Below are 23,536 nucleotides of genomic sequence, written 5' to 3'. Positions count from 1 at the left end.
GGGTCCACTCTCCTGCTCCTGTGTCCTCGGGTAGGGCCCGCTCTCCTGCTCCTGTGTCCTCGGGTAGGGCCCGCTCTCCTGCTCCTGTGTCCTCAGGGCAGGGTCCTCTCTCCCGCTCCAGGGTCATTATGGCCGGGCTGGCTCGTAACCTCACTTTTTTAAAAAAAAATTATTTTCTATGGGTGTGTACAACATCCAAGATCAGAGGATAATCCATCAATCTATCCTTTGCCTCAAACACTCTCCCTTTGGCCCAGGCCTTTGCCCTTGAGTCTCTGGGGCTCCCTATGCCTCTGCCTCCCAGGGGGGTGGGGGTGGGGCAAGCTTTGGGCTGGAGAGATGGCTAAGAGGTTAAGAGCACTGGCTGCTCTTCCAGAGGTCCTAAGTTCAATTCCCAGCAACCACATCCTGACCATCTATACTGAGATCTGGCTTGCAGGCTTACATGCCAGTGAATCACTGTATACATAGTAAATAAATAAATCTTTAAAATGAAAACCATAGTTCCAGGTCAAGTCACATTTTAGGCCTTCTGGGTACATAGTTGAACTCAGTCTAGGTACTCAGATGTAAGTCCTGTTTCTGCCCATATTTTAGGTAAAGGTAAGTGAGCTATGAGACCACTTCAGTCTGGGCAAGGTAAGACCACGTAGCTTTCCAAGTCCTGACAATGCATGGGACAGCTGGCACTGTCCCATCTCAGATTTTTTTAAAAATGCACAGAGAAGTGCCTGGTCTGACCACTCTGCAGAATTATGGGAAGTAAGGCAGCGTTTCTGAGGAGCCGCAGGGCTCTCTCCTAAGCTGACTCCTTTTCAGAAGAGCTGCACTGAGCCTTGTGACCCTTCCCTTTCATTTACTTATCCACTCCAGAAGTCTTTGTGCCATGAAAGACAGTGAAGGACAGATCCGCCTCTGTCCTCTGCCCTCTCTGCTCAGACCAGGGCATGTTCTTGTCAAGCTCCTGTCAGTCAAAGGAGAAGCTCATGGAAGCAAGGGGCCTCCTGGCCACACAGCATCTATACAAACCTGGCCGTTCACTAAGGGAATAAGCCCATGATTCTTTTTTTTTTTTTTTAAGATTTATTTATTTATTATGTATACAGTGTTGTGCCTGCATGTATGCCAGAAGAGGGTATTAGTTCTTATAGATGGCTGTGAGCCACCATGTAGTTGCTGGGAATTGAACTCAGGACCTTTGGAAGAACAGCCGGTGCTCTTAACCTCTGAGCCATCTCTCCAGCCCAAGCCCATGATTCTTCACGACTCTTCTGCAGATATCCCACAGCTGCACCAGAGCCCAGCTTCAGCATATTGTCACCTGAGTGTGTACTTTCTTTGCCCCCTTGTGTCCACCCACTCCTTCTCTACTCTTCCAGCACTAGTTGCTAGGATCTTAGCACAGTAAACAACTCACAGGCTGTCTGCTTCAGAGCCGTGTCCACCCTGGACCCCACAGGCTCAGGAGCATTTGCCCTGTGGTCCTGTTAAATGGATATGGTGTTGCTAGTTGATTTGAGGAACCTATCTTAGAGACAGGGCCGCACTCAGAGCTGGAGGGCCAAAGCGGTCCTGGGAGCAGGAGGAAGCAGCCATTGGGTCTTCCACATATGTGACCAAGACCCTCTCTACCTGCGGGGCTCAGCAGTGTCCAGAAAGAAAGAGACCGACTGGGACAGCAAGGACACATGGCCCAGCCTCCAAATCCACCCCTAAGCTGCAGGCATTGCAGGGTCCCCAGGTGTGGGCGGCACAGAGGAAGGACTTTCCCAGGGAGGTCTGGATGGAGGGCGCTGGTGCTGCTCTACAACAGTGAAATGGGAAGGGAGAGGGGTGTGCAAGGCGACAGCAGATTGTCCCCCACAGGTGGGCTAAGGGGATGAGGGTGGGGCACTGGGCCCAGGTCAGTGGTGCTCACATCTGATAAAGGACTCATTTGAGGTGCTCGCTAGTGGTCAGCGATGGACAAAAGCCCCTCGTTAGAAACTGGATGGGCCAGCTGGGCGCAGTGGCACATACCTTTGATCCTAGCACTCAGTGAGGCAAAGGCTGGGGGATCGCTGTGAGTTCGAGGCCAGCCTGTTCTACAAAGCAAGTCCAGGACAGCAAGACAGCAAGGGCTATTACACAAAGAAACCCTGTCTTTAAGGGGTTAAAAAAAAAAAAAGAAAGAAAGAAAGAAAGAAAGAAAGAAAGAAAGAAAGAAAGTGCATGGGCAAAAAGACCGTAAGAGCCAGAGGAGATGGCTAACACCAGGGACACAACAGGGCTGACACACGTGAGCTTACAGAGACTGGCAGCACTCACAGGGCATTCACAGGTTCAGGCCAGACAGGCTCCCGGCCCTGCGAGAGGAAGTAGACACAGGCTTCTATCCCTCATCTCCAATTCACAACCACTTGCAAAGGAAAAATTATTTTTCTTCAACCCCAACCAAGTCTCACTGGGTATGTAAACCACACTTAAGGGTAGGCCCCTGCCCAACTGTGATAACCAACACAATAGCATTTTTGTAGACTTTTTTTTTTTTGGTCCCATATTGCTTTGTTTAAGCATTTTTTTTATCTTACTGGTCTTTTGCTTGTATATTATAGTTCCTGATTTTGTGTTTATGAGTTGTGGATGTGTGTTTCATGTGCTTTTTCTTTAGGTGTTAGTTTTGTTTGTTTACTTGTTTTTATTTCCCTGCTTATGAGAGAGGCAGGAGAGGGGGAGAGGGAGGAGTTGGATGAGTTGGGAAGGGGGAAGCATGATTAGAATATTGAATTCAAGGTTTTTATTTTCAACTAAAAAAGAAGATGGAGCCCGGCATGGTGGGCTTTAATCCCAGCACTCAGGGGGCAGAGGCAGGTGGATCTCTGAGTTCAAGGCCAGCCTGGTCTACAAAGCGAGTTCCGGGACAGACAGAGAAACCCTGTCTCGAAACAAAACAAAATAAATCAAACAGAAATTTAGTGCAATGCTACACGTAGTCTACTTTGCAGCCCAAAGATAGTTTTGTTCTTCTCTAGCGCTTTCTCTCACGTGGGCACATGGGTATGTGTGTCATCATCTGTAGTGTCAGCTAACTGGCATTGTGCGCAGCAGTTCCCAAGATTGACACTCACGGATTTGCACACTCACCATCACCAAGTGCACACTCACCCATGTGTACACGCAGTCACTTTGTGCCTCGCAGACCCTCATGTCCCCACAATGCAGTTAGAGCTGTGGGTGTAAAGGGCTTCAGATACGTTGACCCATCAGCTCTTTCTTCAGATTTCTAATGGTGTTTCCTCTGAGCCCACCTTGGAGTCACATCTCCGGCGCTACACACTCCTTTTCCTTTCTCCTCCACTTGTGGTTTTATTGTTACATCTTTAGGTCCCTGAGCAACATAGAATTCTACTCTAATGATCTGTGTATGGTTTTCGTGTCCTGTTACATTGTAGGCACCTAGTCAGCCTTGAGGTGGACATTTGATGGGGACGGTGTACTCTAGCCAAGTGTAAGGGTTCTACGCCCAGGACAGTGTGGTGACTGAGGGCCTCTAGAGCACATCCACGGGTGGGTCCCTGGAAAAAGTAGAAGCCGTGTCCAGGAAGGAAATGCCGGTGGCTGGAGGCCAGGCATTGTCTGTGTCTCCATGGCTGGAAGTGGCCTCCCTGCCCCCAGCAGCAGCGGCAGCCAGTGGGCAAGAGGCTTAAGCATGACCTCACCAGCACCACAGTGAGCAGGTGCCCTTCCCCTGCCTCCAAACGGAAAGTCCAGTGCCTGGCAGGAAATGCCTCAAAGTGGGGGGTGGGGGGACATGGACACACTTGCAACCCAGGGTCTCAGCAAGCTAGGCGAGTGCTTTACCACCAAGCTGCACCCCATCTCAGCTGGTTGTTTCCAGAGGTCTCTCCCCATGTCCCCAAGTCACTCTTTTGTTTTGAAGAGCTCAGCTCATTGTGCAGTTCCACAGATTGGCAGCTGCAGAGCCTGGCAGCGCAGTCTTATAATCTCAGCTACTCCAGAGGTTGGTGCGGGAGAATTGACGGCTCAAGCCTGCCGAGGAGCCAGGGTAAACTGAAGGCCAGGTTGGCTCAAAAAGTGGAAAGAAAGCTGTGACAGACTTTCGCCTCATCTGCAGGATCCCTGAGTTCAATTCCCAGGTCTCTAAAACTAAAGGCCATCAGTAGATAGCCAGTCCCCTTAGGATATGGCTCACCAGCCAGGCTCTGAGAAGGTCATCTTTCTCATTAATGCTGAAGTGTCAGCCTAGCATGATGGAGTAGGACTGTAACCCTGGCACTCCCTGAAGAGGCAGCGGTTAGGAGTTCAAGGTCAGCCTTGGCTATACAGCAAGCTTGAGACCAGCCTGGGCAGCATGAGCTGCTGGTCTAGGGAGATGGGTTGGTCAGTGGTAAGAACATCTGTTGTGCAAGCGTGAGAACCTAAGTTCAAATCTCCAGTAACCAGGTAAAAGCTGGACATGTCTGCATGTGCCTGTAAACCCCCATATGGGGATAGAACCAGGCCAACCCCAGGAGCTCAGTGGCCAGCCAGCCTAGTCCCTTAATTGGCCATTTCCCCCACTTTACCAGCTCTTCCTGGAGCTGGGCCTCCAAGCCTTCGGTTCTCTTGTGACTCTGTCTCCTGCCAGGCCTGTTCCCACAGCTTTCCAGGTCTCCTGAGCTCTGCAGTACCTGTGGAAACAGACCTTGGCTCCCTGTCCCGCCTGGGCTCAGCGATGGGGCTGCCCCTACCCCCAGCCCAACTGCTCAGATCCAGTTTGCTTCTCTCTTCTTTCCTCTGACCCTTGGTCAGCTCTTGGTCAGCTCCCAACACTGTTCTGCTCTGTCCCTCTCCAACCCCGAGGCTCCCTCGCTGCCCAGCCTGCAGGCCTTGGCCTCTCCAGACTGTGGTCGCCAGCATTCCCCATTAAACCCAATCCTTCCTGCACTCGGAGATCTGAGAACTCAGCCTGACACCCGTCGTGTCTCTCCTCCACACAGACCAGAGTTCCCTGTGGCCCCAGCCTGGCCTCCCCTTAACTCCCTTCTCTACAAGCTCAGCAGCTCAGAGACGCGGAGCTGCACACAGCACTGCTTCTGCTGAGCAGCATGGGCCTCAGTTTCCCAAGGCTGTCATCCCAGAGCACACAGCCCAGACACCGTAATGATAGTCATCACTGTATCACAGGGTGGAGGCCCGATGGAGATGAGAGTGTTGGCAGAGCTGAGCTCTCCTGGTGGTCCTCATCTAATCACCCCTACATCCCTGTCCTATAGCTACATGGCTTTCCCCTCGTGGGTATCACAAAGAAGCCAGGCATGCTGCAGCAGGGGGCTGTCCTACTCTGCCTCAGTGTCGTCTGTCCTAGCGCTCACAGGAGTGGTCCCGCCTGAGGCAGTGGGTGTTCAGCCTTCAGCATATGAACCGGGGATGGATAAACCCTAGCTCTTCACACCTCCTAGTCCCCGGGGTCACCAGTTTGAACATCAGGCCAGACCTGTGGCCACTGAGGTTCATATCCCTTAAGGAAGTCTTCCCATCAGATCCTAGCAAATGCCTCTGGTGTTGTGTAAACACCCCTTCCAGGCCTCTGGAGGCAGAGATCACCAAGAGTCTGCACGAGCCATCATCTCTGTCCCCCAGGCCTAGGCATCAGCTGGGAGCTGCTCTAGCCCCACCTCTCATGTCTTCTCCCTAGGAATGCTCCCCCACCGTTGGCTGCGGCCGTGACCCACGAGGCAGTTTCCCAGCTCCTACAGACTGACCTTTCTGAATTTAAGAAGTCACCTGCACTAGAGGAAGAGGAGGAGGAGGAGGAAGAGAAAGCCCCTGTGACCTGTGAGTTCCTCTCATCCGGCTCTGGGACTGTTTAGCAAGTGTCAGATTCAGGTTGACAGTAAAGGTCAGGGCCAGGGTGCTATCAAGACAGCAAGGTCAGAGTACAAAAAAAAAATAAAAATAAAAATAAAAATAAAAATAAAAAAATGGCATGGCGTATAGAAAACCTGCAGTGGACTGGCCAGCGCCCAGGTCGGAGCCAGCCAGCGAGCCAGGCCCTACCTAAGGCTTCTCCTGAGCTTGCACTTAAAAAATGAATGGTGCTCGTCTGGCTTTACCCCGAGGAATCCAAGGTGCTGACACACAGCCAACCTTACCCGTACTTGCTGTTCCCTCTCAGCTAACGCAAGGCCCTCCACAGAGTAGCATGTCTGCCTGGAGGGCAGCCTCTGTTGACTCGGTCCCCTGCCTTGACTTACCTTACTCAGCTGAGACCACCAGAAGTCGGTGATCATGCGGTGGCAAAGACAGGCTTACCTGTCCCTTGCTAATGGAGTGGTATCCATCAGTGGGCCGGGCCCTCCAATGGTACCCCACAACCAGAGGGCCCCAGAAACTGGGAGTGAACGCCAAGCGGCTTGGAAGCCATTTGACAGTCTGTGAGACACAGGACTCCTAACTCTGCGTGGCTCTCCGTCCTAGTCTTTTGCCGATGCCTTGCCTGGTATGAGACGAAGTCCCCCTTTGCTGCTGCTGTTGCGAACGTTAAGCTCAGTGTTAGGGTGTGTGTAGAAGGGAAAACAAAGAACACAGCAGAAGGAAAAAGAAAGCTAAATGCATCCTCTGGCCCTCGCCACTACCAGCCACCCTCCCCACCCCCATTTCCGGCCCCTTCCACAGCTCCCTGCCAGCCTTCATCCCAGCGTGGCCTTGCCCCTCAGCCTGGGAGACAACTATGCGTGAGGACAGGAGGCCCTTGTTCTCTGTAAATCCAGCAGGCGTCCAGCCACCAGGGCCCCACAAAGGAAGCACCCCCACCTTACCCCTCCAGGCAAAAGACAGCGTCACCTGCTGGTGGGAAGGAGAATTGCAGCTGGCAAGCCAGGCTTTACCTAAGGGCAAAGTGAGGAGCCCGCTCCACCTTCCCTGCCTGTGCCAGAGCTGCTGTGCAGGCCTAGACTTGCGGCCTTGAGCGCTTAGGGCAGGTTTGCAGTTTCCAAGCTGCTCCTGCCCGGCTGTATCAGCACATTCTCTGAGGCTTACCGCCACAGGCCGACAGGAGACTGCAGCACCTCATGTCCACCGGCCAGCAGCCTCCCTGTGATTGGTGTGAAGACAGATCTCCCAGGCAGTTCCTGAGGCTCAGGACTATATGGCCCTTGGCCAGAAAAGCGGGGTCAGGGTCGGGCTCCCATAGCCTAAAGCTGGGCATTACTGGAGGCCTTGCCCTCCTCAGTTTTAATTGCCCTTTCTTTGCTTGAGCAAAATTCAAATCCAAACCTATTTCTGGGGGGGGGGAAAAAAAGCAGTATAACCGAAAGCTTAAAAAGGAGACAGCCCAGGCCTAGAGGCTTTGCCGTGCTCAAAGCTGCCTAAATACCAGCAGTTTCCAGGGGTGAGAAGGAGAGCACAGCAGCGCCCCAGGCTGTTGTGAGAAGGAACCATGAGTTCACAGTTAGAGCTGCACTGCCAGGCTGGGCTTGACAAACTCAGCCCTCCATCTCCTCAGCCTCAGCCTGCCTCTCCCACAGCTAAATGTCCTGAGTGGCACAGGGTCCTGGACACGGCTGCTGCAGAGCCAGGCTCCCTGCCCCACCCTGATGGCGGATCCCGAGCGTGCTCCTCCTGCTGGCAGCTCAGCGCCTCTCCCTCTGGCTTCCTTCCACCCCTGCCCTTTTCTTCCACAGCCTCAGACTAAGGACCTTGAGCTACCCTCTTAGACGATGGCTCTGACCACACGCACCCACACTGGCAGGACGGTTATATGCATTGAAGCGAAGTGAGGCCTGAAAGCTTAGGCCCTAAAGTCTCCTTTGAACTTGATCTCAGTGATCTCTTCTTGAGAAGCTAGGCTTTGTGGGGCTGTGTTCTCTAACGCCTGAGAGCAGCAGCGGCGGCAGCAGCAGCGGCAGCAGCAGCAGCAGCAGCAGCAGTGGCAGCAGCAGGCTTCAGAGCCACCACATAGGGCAGGCACTCCTTATGGAGAATTGAGAAAGTGTTAGGACAGTGTCCATATAGGGAAAAATACGCCCAACAGATGCAGCCCTGGGGTCCTGCTGCCAGTGTCTTGACTATATGGAGATCATTTCTGCCACCCCCCACCCCCCTTTTCTGGAACTAAGTGGCTTTTCATGTACTTGTGGATAACTATATATATAATTTTATATCATTTTCTCATTTAGAATCATGTCATAAGCAGTTGTGCATTTTTGAAAACTTTGTAACGCCCTTTCCATGTTGCCTGTAGTTCGCCCGTGGGCCTGAGGTGTGCTCAGCCAGTGCTCTGACACGGGCCACATCCCACGTGGGGCTTTTTGGTTGCTCGCTTGGTTTGGGCCTTGTTGTTGTTGTTCTGTTCTGTTCCATCTTTTAGATGGACTTAGTTTTGAAATAGCCATAAGTATACATGCAGTTAATTATGAAGAATAATGCAGAGATGCCCCAGCTACCTGCCCTGTCTCCTCCTAGGAGCACCGTACAAAACTGTAGTAGCGTGCCACATACAGGATCTCAGTATGGTGAGACACAAGACAGTTTCCTTATTGAAAACCCCACAGGTTACCTTCTACAGGCCACCCTAGCATTCCTCCCTGCTATACCAGTCCCTAAGACCTGGCAGTGACGACTCTTCTCCATTTTAATGATGTCATTAAAAAAAAAACCTATCAGTGGACTCACCGATCTTCCACTTGGCGTGGTTCTCTGCACACTGACCTAGCTGTTCCACTCAGCTCTGCCGCTGGACCCTCACCCAAGGCCTAGCCGGTGAGCCATTTGTAGGCTGGAGGGAATCTGGACAGATCACAGATTTGGACTGTCACAGACGCAGCTAGGATGATTCGCACACTGTTCTTGTGGCAGCAGTCCTCACTTTCCTGGGATTCACACCCAAGAGTAGATGCTGGCTTAGAGGACAGTGCATGCTTAGTTTTGAAAATCATTTTTAGCAGTGGCTTAATTTTTTTGTCAGAACAGGCTAGAAATCATTTATTCCTTTATCATTGGACCTAACGTATTTCTAATTAATGGACAATTACCAGAGACTTCTCATCACTGGCAGCAGGCTTTCTTACATAGTTTATATAGGTTGGTATACTGAGACTGCCCTGGGAGGGGAGGGGATGGACTAGTGGGGCCCATGCTGGCTGTTGGGAGGGGCTATTTAGAACCTGGGGACCTAGCCAGGAAAGGGTATAGGAGACTAGCTAAGCCCAACTGCATGGTTTTACTTTTTGGTTAACGATTTCTCCATTGTGCCCATCAGTATTAGATGCCAAAGGCCTGGCACGGAGCTTCTTTAACTGGCTTTGGAAAGTATGTAGCCAGTGGCAGAAGCAGCTGCCGTTGGCTGCCCAGGCCCCTCAGCGGCAGTGGCTGGTCTCTATCCATGCCATCCGGAACACACGGCGCAAGATGGAGGATCGGCATGTGTCCCTCCCCACTTTCAACCAGCTCTTCGGCTTGTCTGTGAGTTGCACCTGCAGAGCCCTGGAGCAAGCAGTAAAGCATGGGGTGGGGAGGGGGACGGCCGGAGGGGGGAGGGGGGAGCACCAGGGGTAGCGGAGTGGGGAGCGGCTGGTGCAAAAGGTAGCTGCTGGCCTGGGCTGGGCCTGTGGAAGTACTGAGAAGCTGCTGTCTTAAGGGTGAGTACCACCCGGGGAGGGCCAAGCTTCAAGGCATGTTGCCTTCCATAGCCAAAGACTAAACAAAGACAACAGTTGGCTTGCCTTTTTTTTGTTTGTTGGTTTTTTTTGTTGTTTGTTGGTTTTTTGACACAGGGTTTCTCTGTGTTAGCCTTGGCTGTCCTGGACTTGCTTTGTGGACCAGGCTGGCCTCCAAGTCACAGCAGTCCACTTGCCTCTGCCTCCCGAATGCTGGGATTAAAGGTGTGTGCCACCACACCCAGCTTGGCCTGTGGCCTGTTTTTATATAAAGAGGCCAGGTTCAAACTTGAATTGCTGAGCCTCCAACAGCAGACGCCTCCTGATGCGTCTCACCTTAGGTTGCGATTTGCAGCATCCTGGCAGAGCGGCGGGGACTGAGGCTCCAAGGCCTGCCCTTCCCCAAGCCTCCCCGTTTGTAGAACTTAAACCAATTTAAGTTGTTTGATAGTCAGGGCTGGGCCAGTTCTTCCAGACCCTGCCTGTCTTGGATCTGTTTTGTTGCTTAATGAGATGCCTGAGACTGGGGCATTAATAAAAAAATATATTTCTTCCTGCTCTGGAGTCTGAGAGGCCTTAGGTAAAGGGGCTGTGTCTGAAGAGGGCCTTCATACTGATGGGGACATGCTGCCGAGCACCAGGGTACTGCAAGCCATCACATAGCAAGATAGACCAAGGTTCCCAGGGAGAAAAGCTACTTCTTTTTTTTTTTAATATTTAAATATTTATTTATTATGTATACAGTGCTCTGCCTACTTGTACCCCTGAAGGCCAGAAGAGGGCATCAGATCACATTATAGATTATTGTAAGCCACCATGTGGTTGCTGGGAATTGAACTCAGAACCTCTGGAAGAGCAGTCAGTGCTCTTAACCTCTGAGCCATCTCTCCAGCCCCGAAAAGCTACTTCTTGATAGTTCATTCAACCCCGATTACCTCCCCAACGTCTCTTACGTACTGTGGGGGTTAGGTTTCCAACATGTGAATTGTGTGGACAAACCTTGCGACGGTAGTGCTACCCTAGCTGCTGCCTGGAGAGCACTCTCCCCAGCTGCGAGCGGCTGGCGGGGGTCTGACTCCCACCCCTCCCACAGGACTCAGTGGACCGCGCCTATTTTGCTGTGTTTGATGGCCACGGAGGTGTGGATGCTGCAAGGTATGCCTCTGTCCACGTGCACGCCCAGGCTGCTCACCGGCCAGAGCTGCTCACAGACCCGGCCACGGCCCTCAAAGAAGCCTTCCGGCGCACTGACGACATGTTCCTCTGGAAAGCCAGGCGAGAGGTGAGACCTGGCAGCTGGGCCTCACGTGCTGTCTGGAGAGCTGTAGCCGTTAGCGTCAGAGAGTCTGTCTTCCATGGAGGAAGGAAAACAGAAGCAGTTGGGGCTTCAGGAAGGAAGGGTCTCCTCCCCAAGCGCTGCTGGCAGCCGTGGTGCTCAGCTTTCATCTGTGCAGAAGCAGCATGAAGTTCATCTGTTTTGTTAGTCTTGTCCTTCATTACTATAACAAAACAATTGAAGCTGGGTCACTTTATAAAGACAGGTTTGTTTTGATTCACTTCTGGCTGTGCAAAGTGGCCTTCTCGATAGTGGCTTTGCTAGTAATGTGCCATGGTAGCTCAGAGTAAGAAAGGGAAGTTCAGGCGAACATGTCTGTGTGTGCATGTATTTTTCTGGTCTCCCTTCCTCCCCCAAAGCCACCGGGACCTAACTCTGAGGAGCCCTACCCTCTACTGTACTTGGCCCCAGTCTCTCCCAGTGCTGACCCCCAGCAAAATCCTCCTCCCTAACGCCATAGCTGGCACCTTTACCCCCTTAATATCTCCTTATGGAGTCAAGTTACAGCACTTGACGTGCAGCACCTGGGGCCACCATGCTGGACCTCTATGACGCAGACATGGTCTGCCGACCCAGCGGAGGGCTACCTGACCTGAGACCCAGGCTGCTTCCTTCGGCTAAGGGGGACAGGACACCAGAGAGGTGCTTAGGAGAACTGACCGTAGCTCCCCAAGCAGGAGACAGGGCAGAGGGCAAGCCTGCTTTCCCAGGGATCCTGAGTCCCAGCCAGCTCAGTCCTGGGCGCTCTGACAACCCTGCTCATCTGAGCTGGCAGCCAGGGCCAGTGAGCTTGGGCCTGGTAGGTGAAGGAGGCAGCTTTGGGCCGGTGGGCTCCAGACTGTCGGGCATGCCTATGAAAGGTAATACTGGCAGAGCAAGGTTGCTAAGAGTTTGACAGCTCTGGGAGTGGTGGCCTGGCCAGGATCAAGAAGGCCGCTCATGTCAGTTCATCAAAAAACAAACAAACAAATAAATGGGAAATATAAAATGTGAGTGACACGCTGTCCCAGCACCCACCCCACCCCCCATTCAGCCAGGTCTCTCAGCACATCCCCCTCCCCCCACCCCCACCCCCGCATTCCCCCCCAGGCTGTTCAGCCAGGTCTCAGTAGAGATTTCTCTTCTTTGAGCGACAGTTATGTGTAGGGAGGAGGCCCTTGTTTATGAAAAAAGACAGTGGGCCTTTCTTCTGTGGACCGAAGGCAACCTCAGCGAGCCCTCCCTGCAGCAGGGAGGACAGAGTCTAGCGCTATAGCCACTTTAGATACTGATGCACTGCTGCTTAGACTGCTTAAGAAACCAACCCAGAAACGTGGCCTGCAGGGCCTGCGCTCAGGCAACACTTACAGGCAAAGCGAGGATGGTCACCCTGGAATCCCAGCATTCTGGAGAGTTCTCTGTCATCATTCACCAAGCAACAGACCTCAGTGGAGTACAGCAGGACTGGACCCCTGTTCCCCACAGATAGCCATGGGGGATCTAAAACCCTAAGGGGAGCCTGGTGTCCTCCCTCGTGTCCCGCAGCCAGTGAAGCAGGCCGCGGAGGCTAGGTTACGCCTCAGAACAGAGGAAGAAGTTTCTTTGCAGGGTGTTTGGTTTCCTTCCCTCCTTCCCTTGTTCTGGGGATCAAGCCTCGGGGCCTCTTGTGGCTAACACAAGCATTCCACCACTGAGCTCCACCATCAGCAGCCCCCTTCTTTTTAATGTTGATTTCTTGAGATACAATTCGGCATAGTCTTATTGGTTTACAGCGTGCACTGGGGAAGTTTTGACTTACGCATACGCTTCTGAAGCCCTCCCTCAGTATTGGTCCTGCCTACCTCTTCTTTTGGTCGGTGTGGCTCCATCCTTGCTCCTGCCCTTCCATCACTGTGTCCCAGCATCATTAACCTACTTTCCGCCATCACTGCTAGGCTTTCAGGGACATGTTCTCTCCAGACAGTATGAAAATTACATGGGTACAGCTGTGGGGCTCCTTAGTGTAGGGTCACCTTCCTCTTCAGCCCTTTGCACCCCTACACAGCTCTCCTTCTCTCCCTGCAGCGACTACAGAGTGGCACCACGGGGGTGTGTGCGCTCATCACAGGAACAACGCTGCATGTCGCCTGGCTTGGAGACTCCCAGGTCATCCTGGTACAGCAAGGGCAGGTCGTGAACCTGATGGAGCCACACAGACCAGAGCGACAGGTAAGGGACTCCCTTTATCCAAGCTTAAGACATTTTCAGGTCCCTGTTGTGGGCCCCAGTTGGGGACCCAAGTCTGGCCTCCCACACTGAAGTGGAATGCTGGGAGGTCCCGGCTCAGTATTATTGGGGTAAACTAGAAAACCCCTGGTGCTCCTTCAGAGTAGAGTGGGCAGAGGATGCCTTACAAGCCCTTCTGGGGACTCTGGACCACAGTGGCATAGAGCCCTTGTGGCCCAGCAGGCAACCCCAGAAATAGAGCCTGCGGGGCCTGCGCTCAGCCCAGCGGAATCCTGCAGCACTTACAGGTGAAGTGGACGGCCACTGGCCGAGGGTGAGCAAGGAGGCCACACTGCTCTGAGGACAGAAGACGTAGAGGCCACCCTGGACTCGCTGAATTCTAAAGTCACTTGGCCTCTTGAGTCCTTGAGGCCCTCACCTGGACATGAGGACCAGGTGCTCAGACTCTTCCCTCACAAGCATGTGTAGACTGCCTCCTGGAGGCAGAAAGGATATGCGCAGAATCAAGGGATGCCTCTAAACCCTGGCCCTGCTTTCCCACGAGGCCTCTGCCATGTGTCACTTAACTTTACAGCTGGTGGGCCTCCCTCATCAGCACATAAGGAGCTCCCAGCCTTCCCTACAGACACCTGGCATGGCCTTCCGTTAGCAGCCCGGTCCCCAAGTCATAGAGACCTTCACCAGTGTTCTCTTCTCTCATTCTGAGAACAAGGCAGCAGTGGTCCCTCTGCACACCATCGCCTAGGCCAGGCTCAGGTATGTCTGCACTCAGTTCACAGGAGGCAGACTCCAGTCTTGGAGATCCGCCCAGCTCCCGTCCTGGGCTGGCCCAGCCTGAGCAAAACACTGCTTCTGCTGAGAATCCATTGGCCTGTGGGGTCCTGCCATCGGTGTCGTGGCCTTTCATGGAGAGAAATAGGGAAATGCCAGTTCGCTCCAGATGAAAAGCATCAGTGGCAGACCAGAGTCAGCTCACCAAGTGAACTGGTCAGTTTATTAGGGTTACCACGGACAAACCTACCCTAGGCTCATGAAGTCTCCGTTCCTGCAGTGCCCTGCATGGTATTCTGGGCTTCCCATGAGCTCTCTGCCCCCAGAAGGGAAGGAAATGGTCACACAGCAACATCTAGACAACAAGAATGCCCTCCCTTTCTCCCTCTCCCTCTCCCCCTTCCCCTCCCCCTCTCCCCTTCCCCTCCCCCTCTCCTTCTCCCCCTTCCCCTCCCCCTCTCCTTCTCCCCCTTCCCCTCCCCCTCTCCCTCTTTCTCCATCTCCCTCCTTCTCCCTCTCCCTCTCCCTCTCCCCCCTCCCTTCTCCCAGATTTCTCTGTGTAGCCCTGGGTGTCCTGAAACTCACTCTATAGATTGGCCTTCCTGTGCCTCTGGAGTGCTGGGGTTAAAGGTGTGGGCCACTACTACCTGGCCTTTTCTTTTTTCCCTTAAGAAAGGTTCTCTGGGCAGCTCTGCCTGGCCTGGAACTTGCTATGTAGCCCAGCCTAACTCCAAACTTGAGACAGTCCCTCTGCCCGTTTCTCTCAGGTGCTTGGTTTACAGGCGTGAGCTACCACACCCAGCCTCCTGGAGTAAATTTGAGCATATTGCTGCTGCTGCTGCTGCTGCTGCTGCTGCTGCTGCTGCTGCTGCTGCTACTGCTGCTGCTGTTGCTGTTGGGATTTTATTATTTTTATTTATGTGCATGAGTGTTTTCCTGCATGTATGTGCACCACATTTGTGCCTGTTAACTGCAAAGGGCAGCAAGGCTGTCAGGTCCCCATGAACTGGAGTTACAGGTGGTTAGGAGCCACCAGGTGGGTGATGGTAACTTGGGGTCCTCTATAAGATGTAGCCAGAGCTTTTAACTACTGAGCCATCTCTCTAGTTCTTAAGCATCTTTCCAGAAGTGTAAGCTCATTGCGTTATTTCCTCCAGCACCCTGCCTGTCCTTTGCCTGTTTTTAGCATTGACTGTGAGCACCACAGCTGTGTCAGGGAGGTCAGCTCCTGCCTGGGGGTTTGCACATGTTCCCCACACATTCCTATTTTGTCGTATAGGGGTCTGCAAAGGTCAGCCTATCTTCCTCTTGTAGTTCCTGGGTTGCATAAACAAGACAGGTAATAATCAGGAATATGACTCATGGTCCGGGAGGGTCATAAGCTCAAGCCAGTGAGCAGTCCAGTTACCTGCCCAGAGCACACAGCTGCCACGTAGCTTCTGTTGCTCCGGTTCCACCACCACAGCAAGGCACTGACTTGTACTCCCTCCCTGGGCAGGTAGAATCCAGCCAGGTCTGGATTGAGTGCCAACCTTTGCCCAGGGGCTAGATAGTCTCTTTCCCGCTGCCAACATCCTGCAAGATGTGTTCAGTAACCCCCTCCCCCAAGCCTGGTGGAAACAGGGCCCCAAGACTGCTTGGTCCTAGCTTGACCCACCCAAGCCTCGGGGCTTTTCTGTCAGGCAGAGTCTAGTCAGACAAGTGTTGGGTGAAAATGGACTGGCCTGGTGCTGAAATTAGTGCCTGCACAGGAAAAGCACACCTGTGGGTCAGGTGTCTGCTGCCTGTAGCCTGCAGAGCCAAGGTCAGTCGGGCTTCCCCACCCCACCCCCACCCACCCTGTCCGGCCTGTTCCTTGCCTGTGAGCCCTATCACTGCCTTGCAAATGCCAGAAAAGCACTCAGACATCTGTGAAAAGGCTCCTGCAGAAGCCGGGAACATGAGAACCTCACGGCCTGGAGAGAGCTTCCGAGAGGGCCCAGAGGACTCGTGATGGTGTCTCACCAGCCCATCCCACCCTGCAGGCCATCCCACCCATGGGCTCAGTTTAGGCCAGCTAGCATTTAGTGTCTACTCTGTAGGATGATTTCCTGAGGCAGCCCAGCAACAAAACAGGACTCAAGACTGCAGTGGAGTGCTGTGAAGAAAGCACTTGGGAACAGGGCGCTGGCTGAGTCATGAAGGCAGATGCAACAAGTCAGTGACAAGTCAGAGAAAACAGGTTCCGCACGCTGGCCTGCAACTACTGAGACCAGAGTGGGAAAAACTATAAGAAACCACTACCAACTCTCACCATGTCCAGGCCACCAGAGAGCAAGCTGAAGTCTGGTCTCAAAAGAGTGAGGCTGTGAGGTCTCAGCGGGCGGAGCCCAGGCCTCAGGGGAAATATGAAAGGGCCTTGGGAGTTCACAGGGCTGCGGAGGTCTCCAGTGCTGCAGAGACTTTTCGTGAGTGCAGCCCTGAGGCCAGGGAAATGGATAATGTGCCTGTTGACAGAACGACTGAGCCTTCAAGCTTTGGCTGCAGACCCCGTTTAAAGCAGGAGGAGCTGAGGGGAGGGTGGCAGAAGAAACAGGCAACAGCGGTGGCTCGCGCCTGGCACAGACGTGGGCACAGGGCGAGGCTGGGATCCAGAAAAAGGAAGAAAGACCAGGACAGGACCAAGGTTACAAGGCCAAGCTCAGCATGGCCGACCAGCCAAGCGCATTAGCCTAAGCCCTGGTGCTGTAGCCCGTGCAGACTGGGTGAGCCTGTGGGCACAAAGGCCTTGGCTAGGGGATTTCCAAATTGCCGGTCAGGGTGGGGATCACTGGACCCCGTGCCCAGTTCAGCCCTGTTCCCACAGCCAGATATCTCAGGACCTGGAGCTTCAGAAAGGAGGGTTCTGCACCTGAGAAGCCTTGGGGAGCCTCTATCCCAAGGAAGATGTGAGGTCAGGTTTACACAACAAGTCAAAGGGATACGAGCGACCTCCCGCAGCCAGGACATGTTCAAGGTGCCTTGCCGCAGAGGGCCACAAGCCAGGCCCTCGACTCCAAACACTAGCCATCTGTGAGGCCCCGCCCATCCCCCTTGCAGTTAGGGTTGGAGTATCATGGGCCTCTAGCAGAAATAAAGCGTAGGAGTGACAGGGAAAAGGATGCTGAAGGGATGGATACAGAGCAGCCTCGCCTGCCTGGCCCGAGTGCGTGAGCCCTGCCGCGCAGCCTTATGCACATAGCAGGGCGTCATCCCAGCCCAGCAGCTTTCACGGTGGAGGCGGCAGCCCCAGGTGAGAGCTGAGGGCTCTGCCTCGGAGGAGGCTATAACTCCCACTCTCCCGCCCCAGGAACACCTTCTCAGCCCAGACACTGCTTACTCATGCATCATGGCTTGCATGGGTGACCTGCGTTGCCCCCATTCCTTGATGAACCATCTCCGCTGCTAAACAGCAGTGAGGCCAGTTACAGTTCCCACTGCCTTTAATGATGTGGGATTTGGATCTCTGGCTAAGCTTCTTGATGTGGTTCGAGTACTTGGGCTTCAAACGTGTCTTAGGCCTTACGTTGTGCTAGTGCGGTGACGTTCCAGCCCCGCCCCCAGCTCACCCAAGCCTCCGGCACATGATGCTCTCTTGCAGGATGAGAAAGCACGGATTGAAGAGCTGGGCGGCTTCGTCTCACTCATGGACTGCTGGAGAGTCAACGGGACCCTGGCAGTGTCTAGAGCCATTGGTAAGGGGGTACGTGGGGCTGCAGGGTGGGGAGCCACGTGCTTACTCAGTGACTCAGGGTAGAATAGTGCTCCCTGAAGTACAGCTTAGAGCCCTCTTACAGTGGAGCTGCCTCCAAATAAGCCCACAAGAAAAGGTCCGCCCAACCTAGTGGATCCCAGCTTGCCACAGTCTCCCAGGCCCCCCGCTGCTTGTAAGCTGCTGCTCTCTGCCGCTTCCTCAGCACTAGGACGGGTGGGCATGGTCGCTCTAACCAGGAGAGGCTCGGGAGCACGGCGCAGTTTCTATTGCCTGTGTAGTATCACAGCCCAGAAGTTAGTAAGTAGGAAACGTGCAGCTCATTTTATGGTAAAGTGCTTGCCTAGCGGGCACACAGCCCTGGGCTGCTTAAACCAGGCATGGGGCACACGTGCCAGAGCCCCGCTCTGGATAACACCGACCAGTGCCTGGATATGGGGCGGGAGGCTGAGAAAATAAAAAGATACGAGCTTTTTTATACAGTATACATCCATGCGAACCAGAAGATTCTTGGAACAGAAACAAAAGCTACCAATTACTTTAGTTATCTATCTGCTTAGACTTCTTTCATCTCAAGGCTAAGGAAGTATATCAAGCTCACATCCACACCTGGTAATAATAAATAACTTTCTTATCTAAGAAGTTAGCCAGCTCAAGGATCTTGTCCTCAAGGCTGTGTGAGAGTTTTCAAGCCAAGGTCGTAAGTTCTCAGGCTTGCATCTGTTATGCACTTCAAAGAAACAACTCGGGACACTCACACCTGTACCTCACCCTGGCATTCAGGAGGTGGATGGACGAGGATCAGAAAGTCAAGATTCTGATCCTGGAGTACATGAGGCATCCGAAGCCAGCCTGGGCTGGAGATCTTTCCTCAAGTAGAAAAATAAAAAAATCAGAGACCTTCTTTAGGTCCTCCTAAAATACAGTAGGAAACCCCTAGCCACAGTTAAATATTCCATAGATGGGGTTCTCTCAGCCCATTCGTGCTAATGATTCTTTTTGTTTGTTTGTTTTTCGAGACAGGGTCTCTCTGTGTAGCCTTGGCTGTCCTGGACTCCCTTTGTAGACCAGGCTGTCCTCGAACTCACAGTGATCCATCTGCCTCTGCCTCCCGAGTGCTGGGATTAAAGGTGTGCGCCACCACTGCCCGGCCTGTGCTAATGATTCTTGCTTGCTTGTTTGTTTGTTCTCAAAAAAAAAAAAGCTTAAGATCCCTTTTCTTCTTCGAGAATAGCTTCCCATTCTTCTGCTTACACCCACTGTGAGCCATGCCTGCCCCTTCCCACAGCTCCAGCTCCATCTAATCCCTGGGCGTCTTGGCGTCTTCCCTTCTCAGCCTCCTGAAGAGGCTTGTTGGCTCCTTCCTCACAGCCTGTCTCTGTGCTGTGTGGCTGTTTCTCTCTCAGCATACTGGAGGCGGCAGCCGTTCCTGGATTGAGGGCTGCTCCCGTAGAGCTGGGGGGAGACTGCTCTGAAAAGGCTGGGAAGCGTTAGGCAGGCGACCCCCTCAAGAGCCAGCTGGGCACTGGACCTGCATGCCCTGGGGGATGGTGCTGAGAGGTTGGTCCCTGGGCATGTGGGAAGGAAGAAACAAGGAGGCTCTTCTGTCTATTCACTCCCAGGGGACGTCTTCCAGAAGCCCTACGTGTCTGGCGAGGCAGATGCGGCATCCAGAGAGCTAACGGGCTCGGAGGACTACCTGTTGCTTGCCTGCGATGGCTTCTTCGATGTCGTCCCCCACCATGAAGTCACAGGGCTCGTCCACAGCCACCTGATCAAGCAGAACGCCAGTGGCTTGCATGTTGCTGAGGAGCTGGTGGCTGTGGCCCGTGACCGGGGCTCCCATGACAACATCACAGTCATGGTGGTCTTCCTGAGGGACCCGCTGGAGCTGCTGGCAAGTAGAGCCCAGGGGACAGGGGATGCCCGAGCAGATGTAGGAAGCCAAGACTTGCCCACTGGCCTCTCAGAACTTGAGACCAATACCTCACAGAGCGGCTAAGTGGTCAAGCCCCCAGCCCCATTCTGTCTCTCCCTCTGCCCTTGTGATCCCTCCCCCTCAAAGACCTTAGATCCAACAGATATAATACTGGGCAGAGGTGTACACCCTCACAGCATTCCCTTAGCAACCCAGCCCTTCATGTTGCCTGCCTGTCTTCATAGATACAGAGCTGCAGTAGGCAGCTTGGGACCTCAGATGGAAGAAGCATAGGAAAATGGCTGAGATGAGCAGGGCAGGACAGGGCTGGCCACAGAAACCACGGGCACCTGCCAGCAGCCTAACCAAAACCACAGGTCTTGGGTACCCTCACACAGACCTTTCAGGCCCATCCTGGGATGAGGTCTGCAGCCCAGTGTCCAGCCTTGGCTTGTGGCTTCCCACTGTACCCAAGCCTGGGGTTTGGTCTGCACTAACAGACAGGCTTGCAGTCCTGCTTGACTGAGCGTCCCAAAGAGGAGACATTGGCCTGTGTGGGAGGAGCACCAGGGGACTGGCGCACTGCCACTCCACGCTGAGTACTAAGGCTACTAGGGCCTTCTAGACTTCTCTCTTTCCCTTGAGCATCCTGGGGAGGTGAAGTCAGGTGTGTGTGTGTGTGTGTGTGTGTGTGTGTGTGTGTGTGTGTGTGTGTGTGTGTGTGTGTGTGTTGTGTGTGTGTGTGTGTGTGTGTGTTTGTGTGTGTGTGTGTGTGTGTGTGTGTGTGTGTTTTGTTTGTGTGCTTAGATTTACTGCAGGGAACGGTCTAATCCAGAGTCAGTATTCAGGTTTTGTCGTGTTTTATCAGTGCCAAGCTGACCCACAAGGTCATGTAATTTAAGCAAAGCTTAGCATTCATTTTATTCCTGAGAAGTATTTTACTTTTGTGTGTTCATGGAGACATTTGCAGTATTATTGATTTTTTTTCCCCCTTAAATCAGGATGGAAACAAACTTTTCCAGGTTGTGTTAATAAGCCACTTAAGTGCCTTAAACAGCTTTGGCGAAGACAGGAACTGCAGAGCATCGTGGGCCCTGATAGGCAGACATGTTGGGTTCTCAAAAAGGCAGTATGTGTGGTGGGAAGACATGCTTTGGGCTGGCACTCGGTCTGGGAAGGACCTTTTGTCCTTCTTGGCACCTCAGAACTTCCTTGAAATGATCAGCAGAGGCTGTGACTGGGCGTCTGGGGTGACACTGGCCTCCTTGCTCACCCTTGGAGTCCAGCTGGGAAGACCTTACTGCTGTGCTCTGGGACTAGGAGTTCCAGACTCTCTTGGTGTATTTGTAGTCACATTGAGCACATTGCTCGGGGAAGGGACTTTGACCAGGCCAGCTGTCTAGAGCCCTGGGGAGGGGAGGCTGCTAGCAGCCAGGCAGCCACAGTCACCACCTTTCCTCTGTGACTGGTGTCCTTCCCTGCTGGACTCTGTCCCCTACCTAAGCAGCATTCCTAGAGCAGTGATGGATAGAATCAGACAGGGAGGGGGAAGGGCAGCCAGAGTGGAAGGACTGAGGTGGCCCTCAGCAAGGGCCAAGTGTGAGTCACGCTGCTCTGTGCGGACACTGGCAGGTCCAGAGGGTAACAGTGGCTTAGCAGAGGCCTAGGGAGGGCAGCAGTAGGAAGGAGAGAGCCCTAGTGAGGCCTGCAGAGCTTTGCTCAGTGCACCTAAGCCCTCTTTCAGAAGAAGCAAGGATGCTCATGCATTTGCCCCTAAGGCAAGTCCACTGTCTGGCAGTAGGGGAGGAGCCAGCCAGATTTGGCAGGCTGGGCAGGCCACCTGTATGCTTGGCATTCACCTAGTCTCACAGCAGGAATGGAGGACTTGGGGCCCTGTAGTCAATTATTTGGTCAAAGTCTCTTGATAGGAAGCATCCTAGTCACTTGGTCACTCAGATGATAACCCGTACCGACTAGGTATTGCTCAACTTGGAGGCCAGCTGCCATCTGGGGGTCAGAATCCAGGAGCCACAGTACCATCTCAGCACAGGGTGGCATTGTTGGTCCAGCTTGCCTGTAGCAGCAACCCTGATAGAGAAAATTATTGTCTTTGGTTTTCTCCTTTTTTTTTTTTTTTTTTTTTTTTTTTTTTTTTTTTGCTAATCTTTCTCTATTCGTTGCTGGGAAGAATAGAATCTGAGCCCACATAGACGTCCCTTGATGGTCTCATTCACACTCACATGTAAGGCTGTACCAGGTAGCAAGGCCTCAGGGTAAAGGGAAGCCTCTTTTCCAGGCTTGTTTGAGTGCCTCCCCCTCCCCCTTCCCCCACCCCCACCCCAACCCATCTGCAGTGGTGATAACCATGCCCCTGCCTGGCACTGGTCCGGAACGAATGTTAGGCGCTGCTCCATCTTTACCTAGTGGCCAAGGGAGACTACACACAGGGAAGGAGTCTTCTGTGTTGACTGGAGCCGCTGGTACCTAGCCTACAAGACTTCTTGGCCACCTCCTCTTCAGGCTCTCATCCCAAGAGGATCCCCTAGCCAGGTTGATTTCACTTCTCCAGTCCCAGCTTTGCCACCACCACACTGTGAGCTAAACAACAAGCCTCTGTGCCTCTGTGCACCCGGTGACCCTTTAGGGTAAGGCATGGAGAGTGTGTACAGCCTTACCAGCAGCTGCCGGAGCCAAGGAGCCCATCCTCCATCAGCAGCACTGAGGGCTTAAGTAGTATTACTGTCTATTCTTAAAATGAAGTGGGCTGGAAAAGAGCTGAGTTACAGGCACCAGTGCCTTGCATGGATCCAAGAGCTGAAACAGTCAGGCTGCCTTTGCAGGTAGCGCTGCCTCCCAACCTCAGGCCGTAGGAGTGAGAGGTGGGAGGGCACAGGCAGACGGTAAGGGTTTGAGTCAGAATCCAGCATAGCAGTGGTGTGTTCTTAGGGGTGTGGAAGCAAGGTGTCTGCAGCATAGCTCTGGGAGTCTTGGGAAGGCCCCTGACATTCGCCATGATCTGTCTGCCCCTGCCCTCCTGGGTCCTGCATGCAGTGCCCCACCCCCCACCCCCATGGTAAGCATCAGCATAGGTATCCTGGCTACCTCAACTGTATCCTCAGGGCCAGGACAGCCCTGGCCATACTGCCGGGAAGCCAGGCCAACCTGTGTGAAGCATGCTGTGCTTTTAGTTTGGTTCTGCCTCTGGAGCCTCCAGGGATCATGCTCTGGAGTCCTGTGCCAAACACCGAGCTTTGCCATTTACATGCCGCGTGGGCCTTGCCAAGGGTTATTTCAGGGGGCCTTCCTGGGAATCTTGTTCTAAGGCACCGTGTTTCTCTAGTCTTGGGGACAGGTCCCAAGGTCATGAGTTCATAGGACAGTTCTCCCCTGGGACCCCTGTACTGGTGTCAATAAACCACATACTCAAGATTCCTGAGTGCTACTTGCCTTTCTCCCCTGACTGTCTGTGGTTACTTCTGTGTCTCTGAAAAAATACTTAACAAAAAACCAAGGTGTTGACTAGAGGTGTTCTAGAGAGTTCGGCCCATGGTTAACCACGTGTGCTTCAGCAAGAACATGGCTTTCTACCTCAAAGCCAAGCCAGAAAGTGTGAGAAGTGACCGGGGACCCACACTCAGTGTTTGGCTTCTAAAAGCCGAGTCCTCCCTCCTGGTTTCCACAATTTCCCAAAATAGAACCAACAACTTAGGACCACGCATTGAAAACCTGAGCCTCGATGCCCTCCTTAGGCCTGCAGGTGTACATGCAGGCAGAACTCTGTATATATCATAATAAATAAATAGATCTTTAAAAAAAAAGAAAGAAAGAAAACCTGAGCCTCCAAGACACATTTTTGGATTCAGGGACCTCTTGGCCTCCAGGGTATGTGTGAAAGCTGCTGTGGATTTGAGATAATACCTAGCCAGCCACTTGTAGTT

At 53.2% G+C, this 23,536-nt stretch overlaps 1 protein-coding gene across 2 annotated transcripts in view; it reads left to right on the top strand.

The window, feature by feature from the left end:
* The window catches only part of PPM1F (protein phosphatase, Mg2+/Mn2+ dependent 1F), a 31,265-nt gene extending 8,238 nt beyond the window's left edge, over nt 1–23,027 (top strand). For both annotated transcript variants that reach the window (XM_084802547.1, XM_084802548.1), the window contains exons 3-8: nt 5,678–5,817; nt 9,242–9,444; nt 10,732–10,920; nt 13,018–13,161; nt 17,570–17,663; nt 19,303–23,027. In XM_084802547.1, coding sequence (XP_084658673.1) covers nt 5,678–5,817; nt 9,242–9,444; nt 10,732–10,920; nt 13,018–13,161; nt 17,570–17,663; nt 19,303–19,682 — 1,150 coding nt within the window. In that variant the 3' untranslated portion in view covers nt 19,683–23,027. The remainder of the gene's footprint in view (nt 1–5,677; nt 5,818–9,241; nt 9,445–10,731; nt 10,921–13,017; nt 13,162–17,569; nt 17,664–19,302) is intronic.
* Nucleotides 23,028–23,536: the final 509 nt, after the last annotated feature.

This window comes from Acomys minous, assembly GCF_964271855.1.
Source record: "Acomys minous genome assembly, chromosome: 11".
In the NCBI taxonomy this organism is placed as follows: domain Eukaryota; kingdom Metazoa; phylum Chordata; class Mammalia; order Rodentia; family Muridae; genus Acomys; species Acomys minous.
Note: the sequence above shows the minus strand (reverse complement) of the source record. Positions and strands in the feature narration are given on the sequence as shown.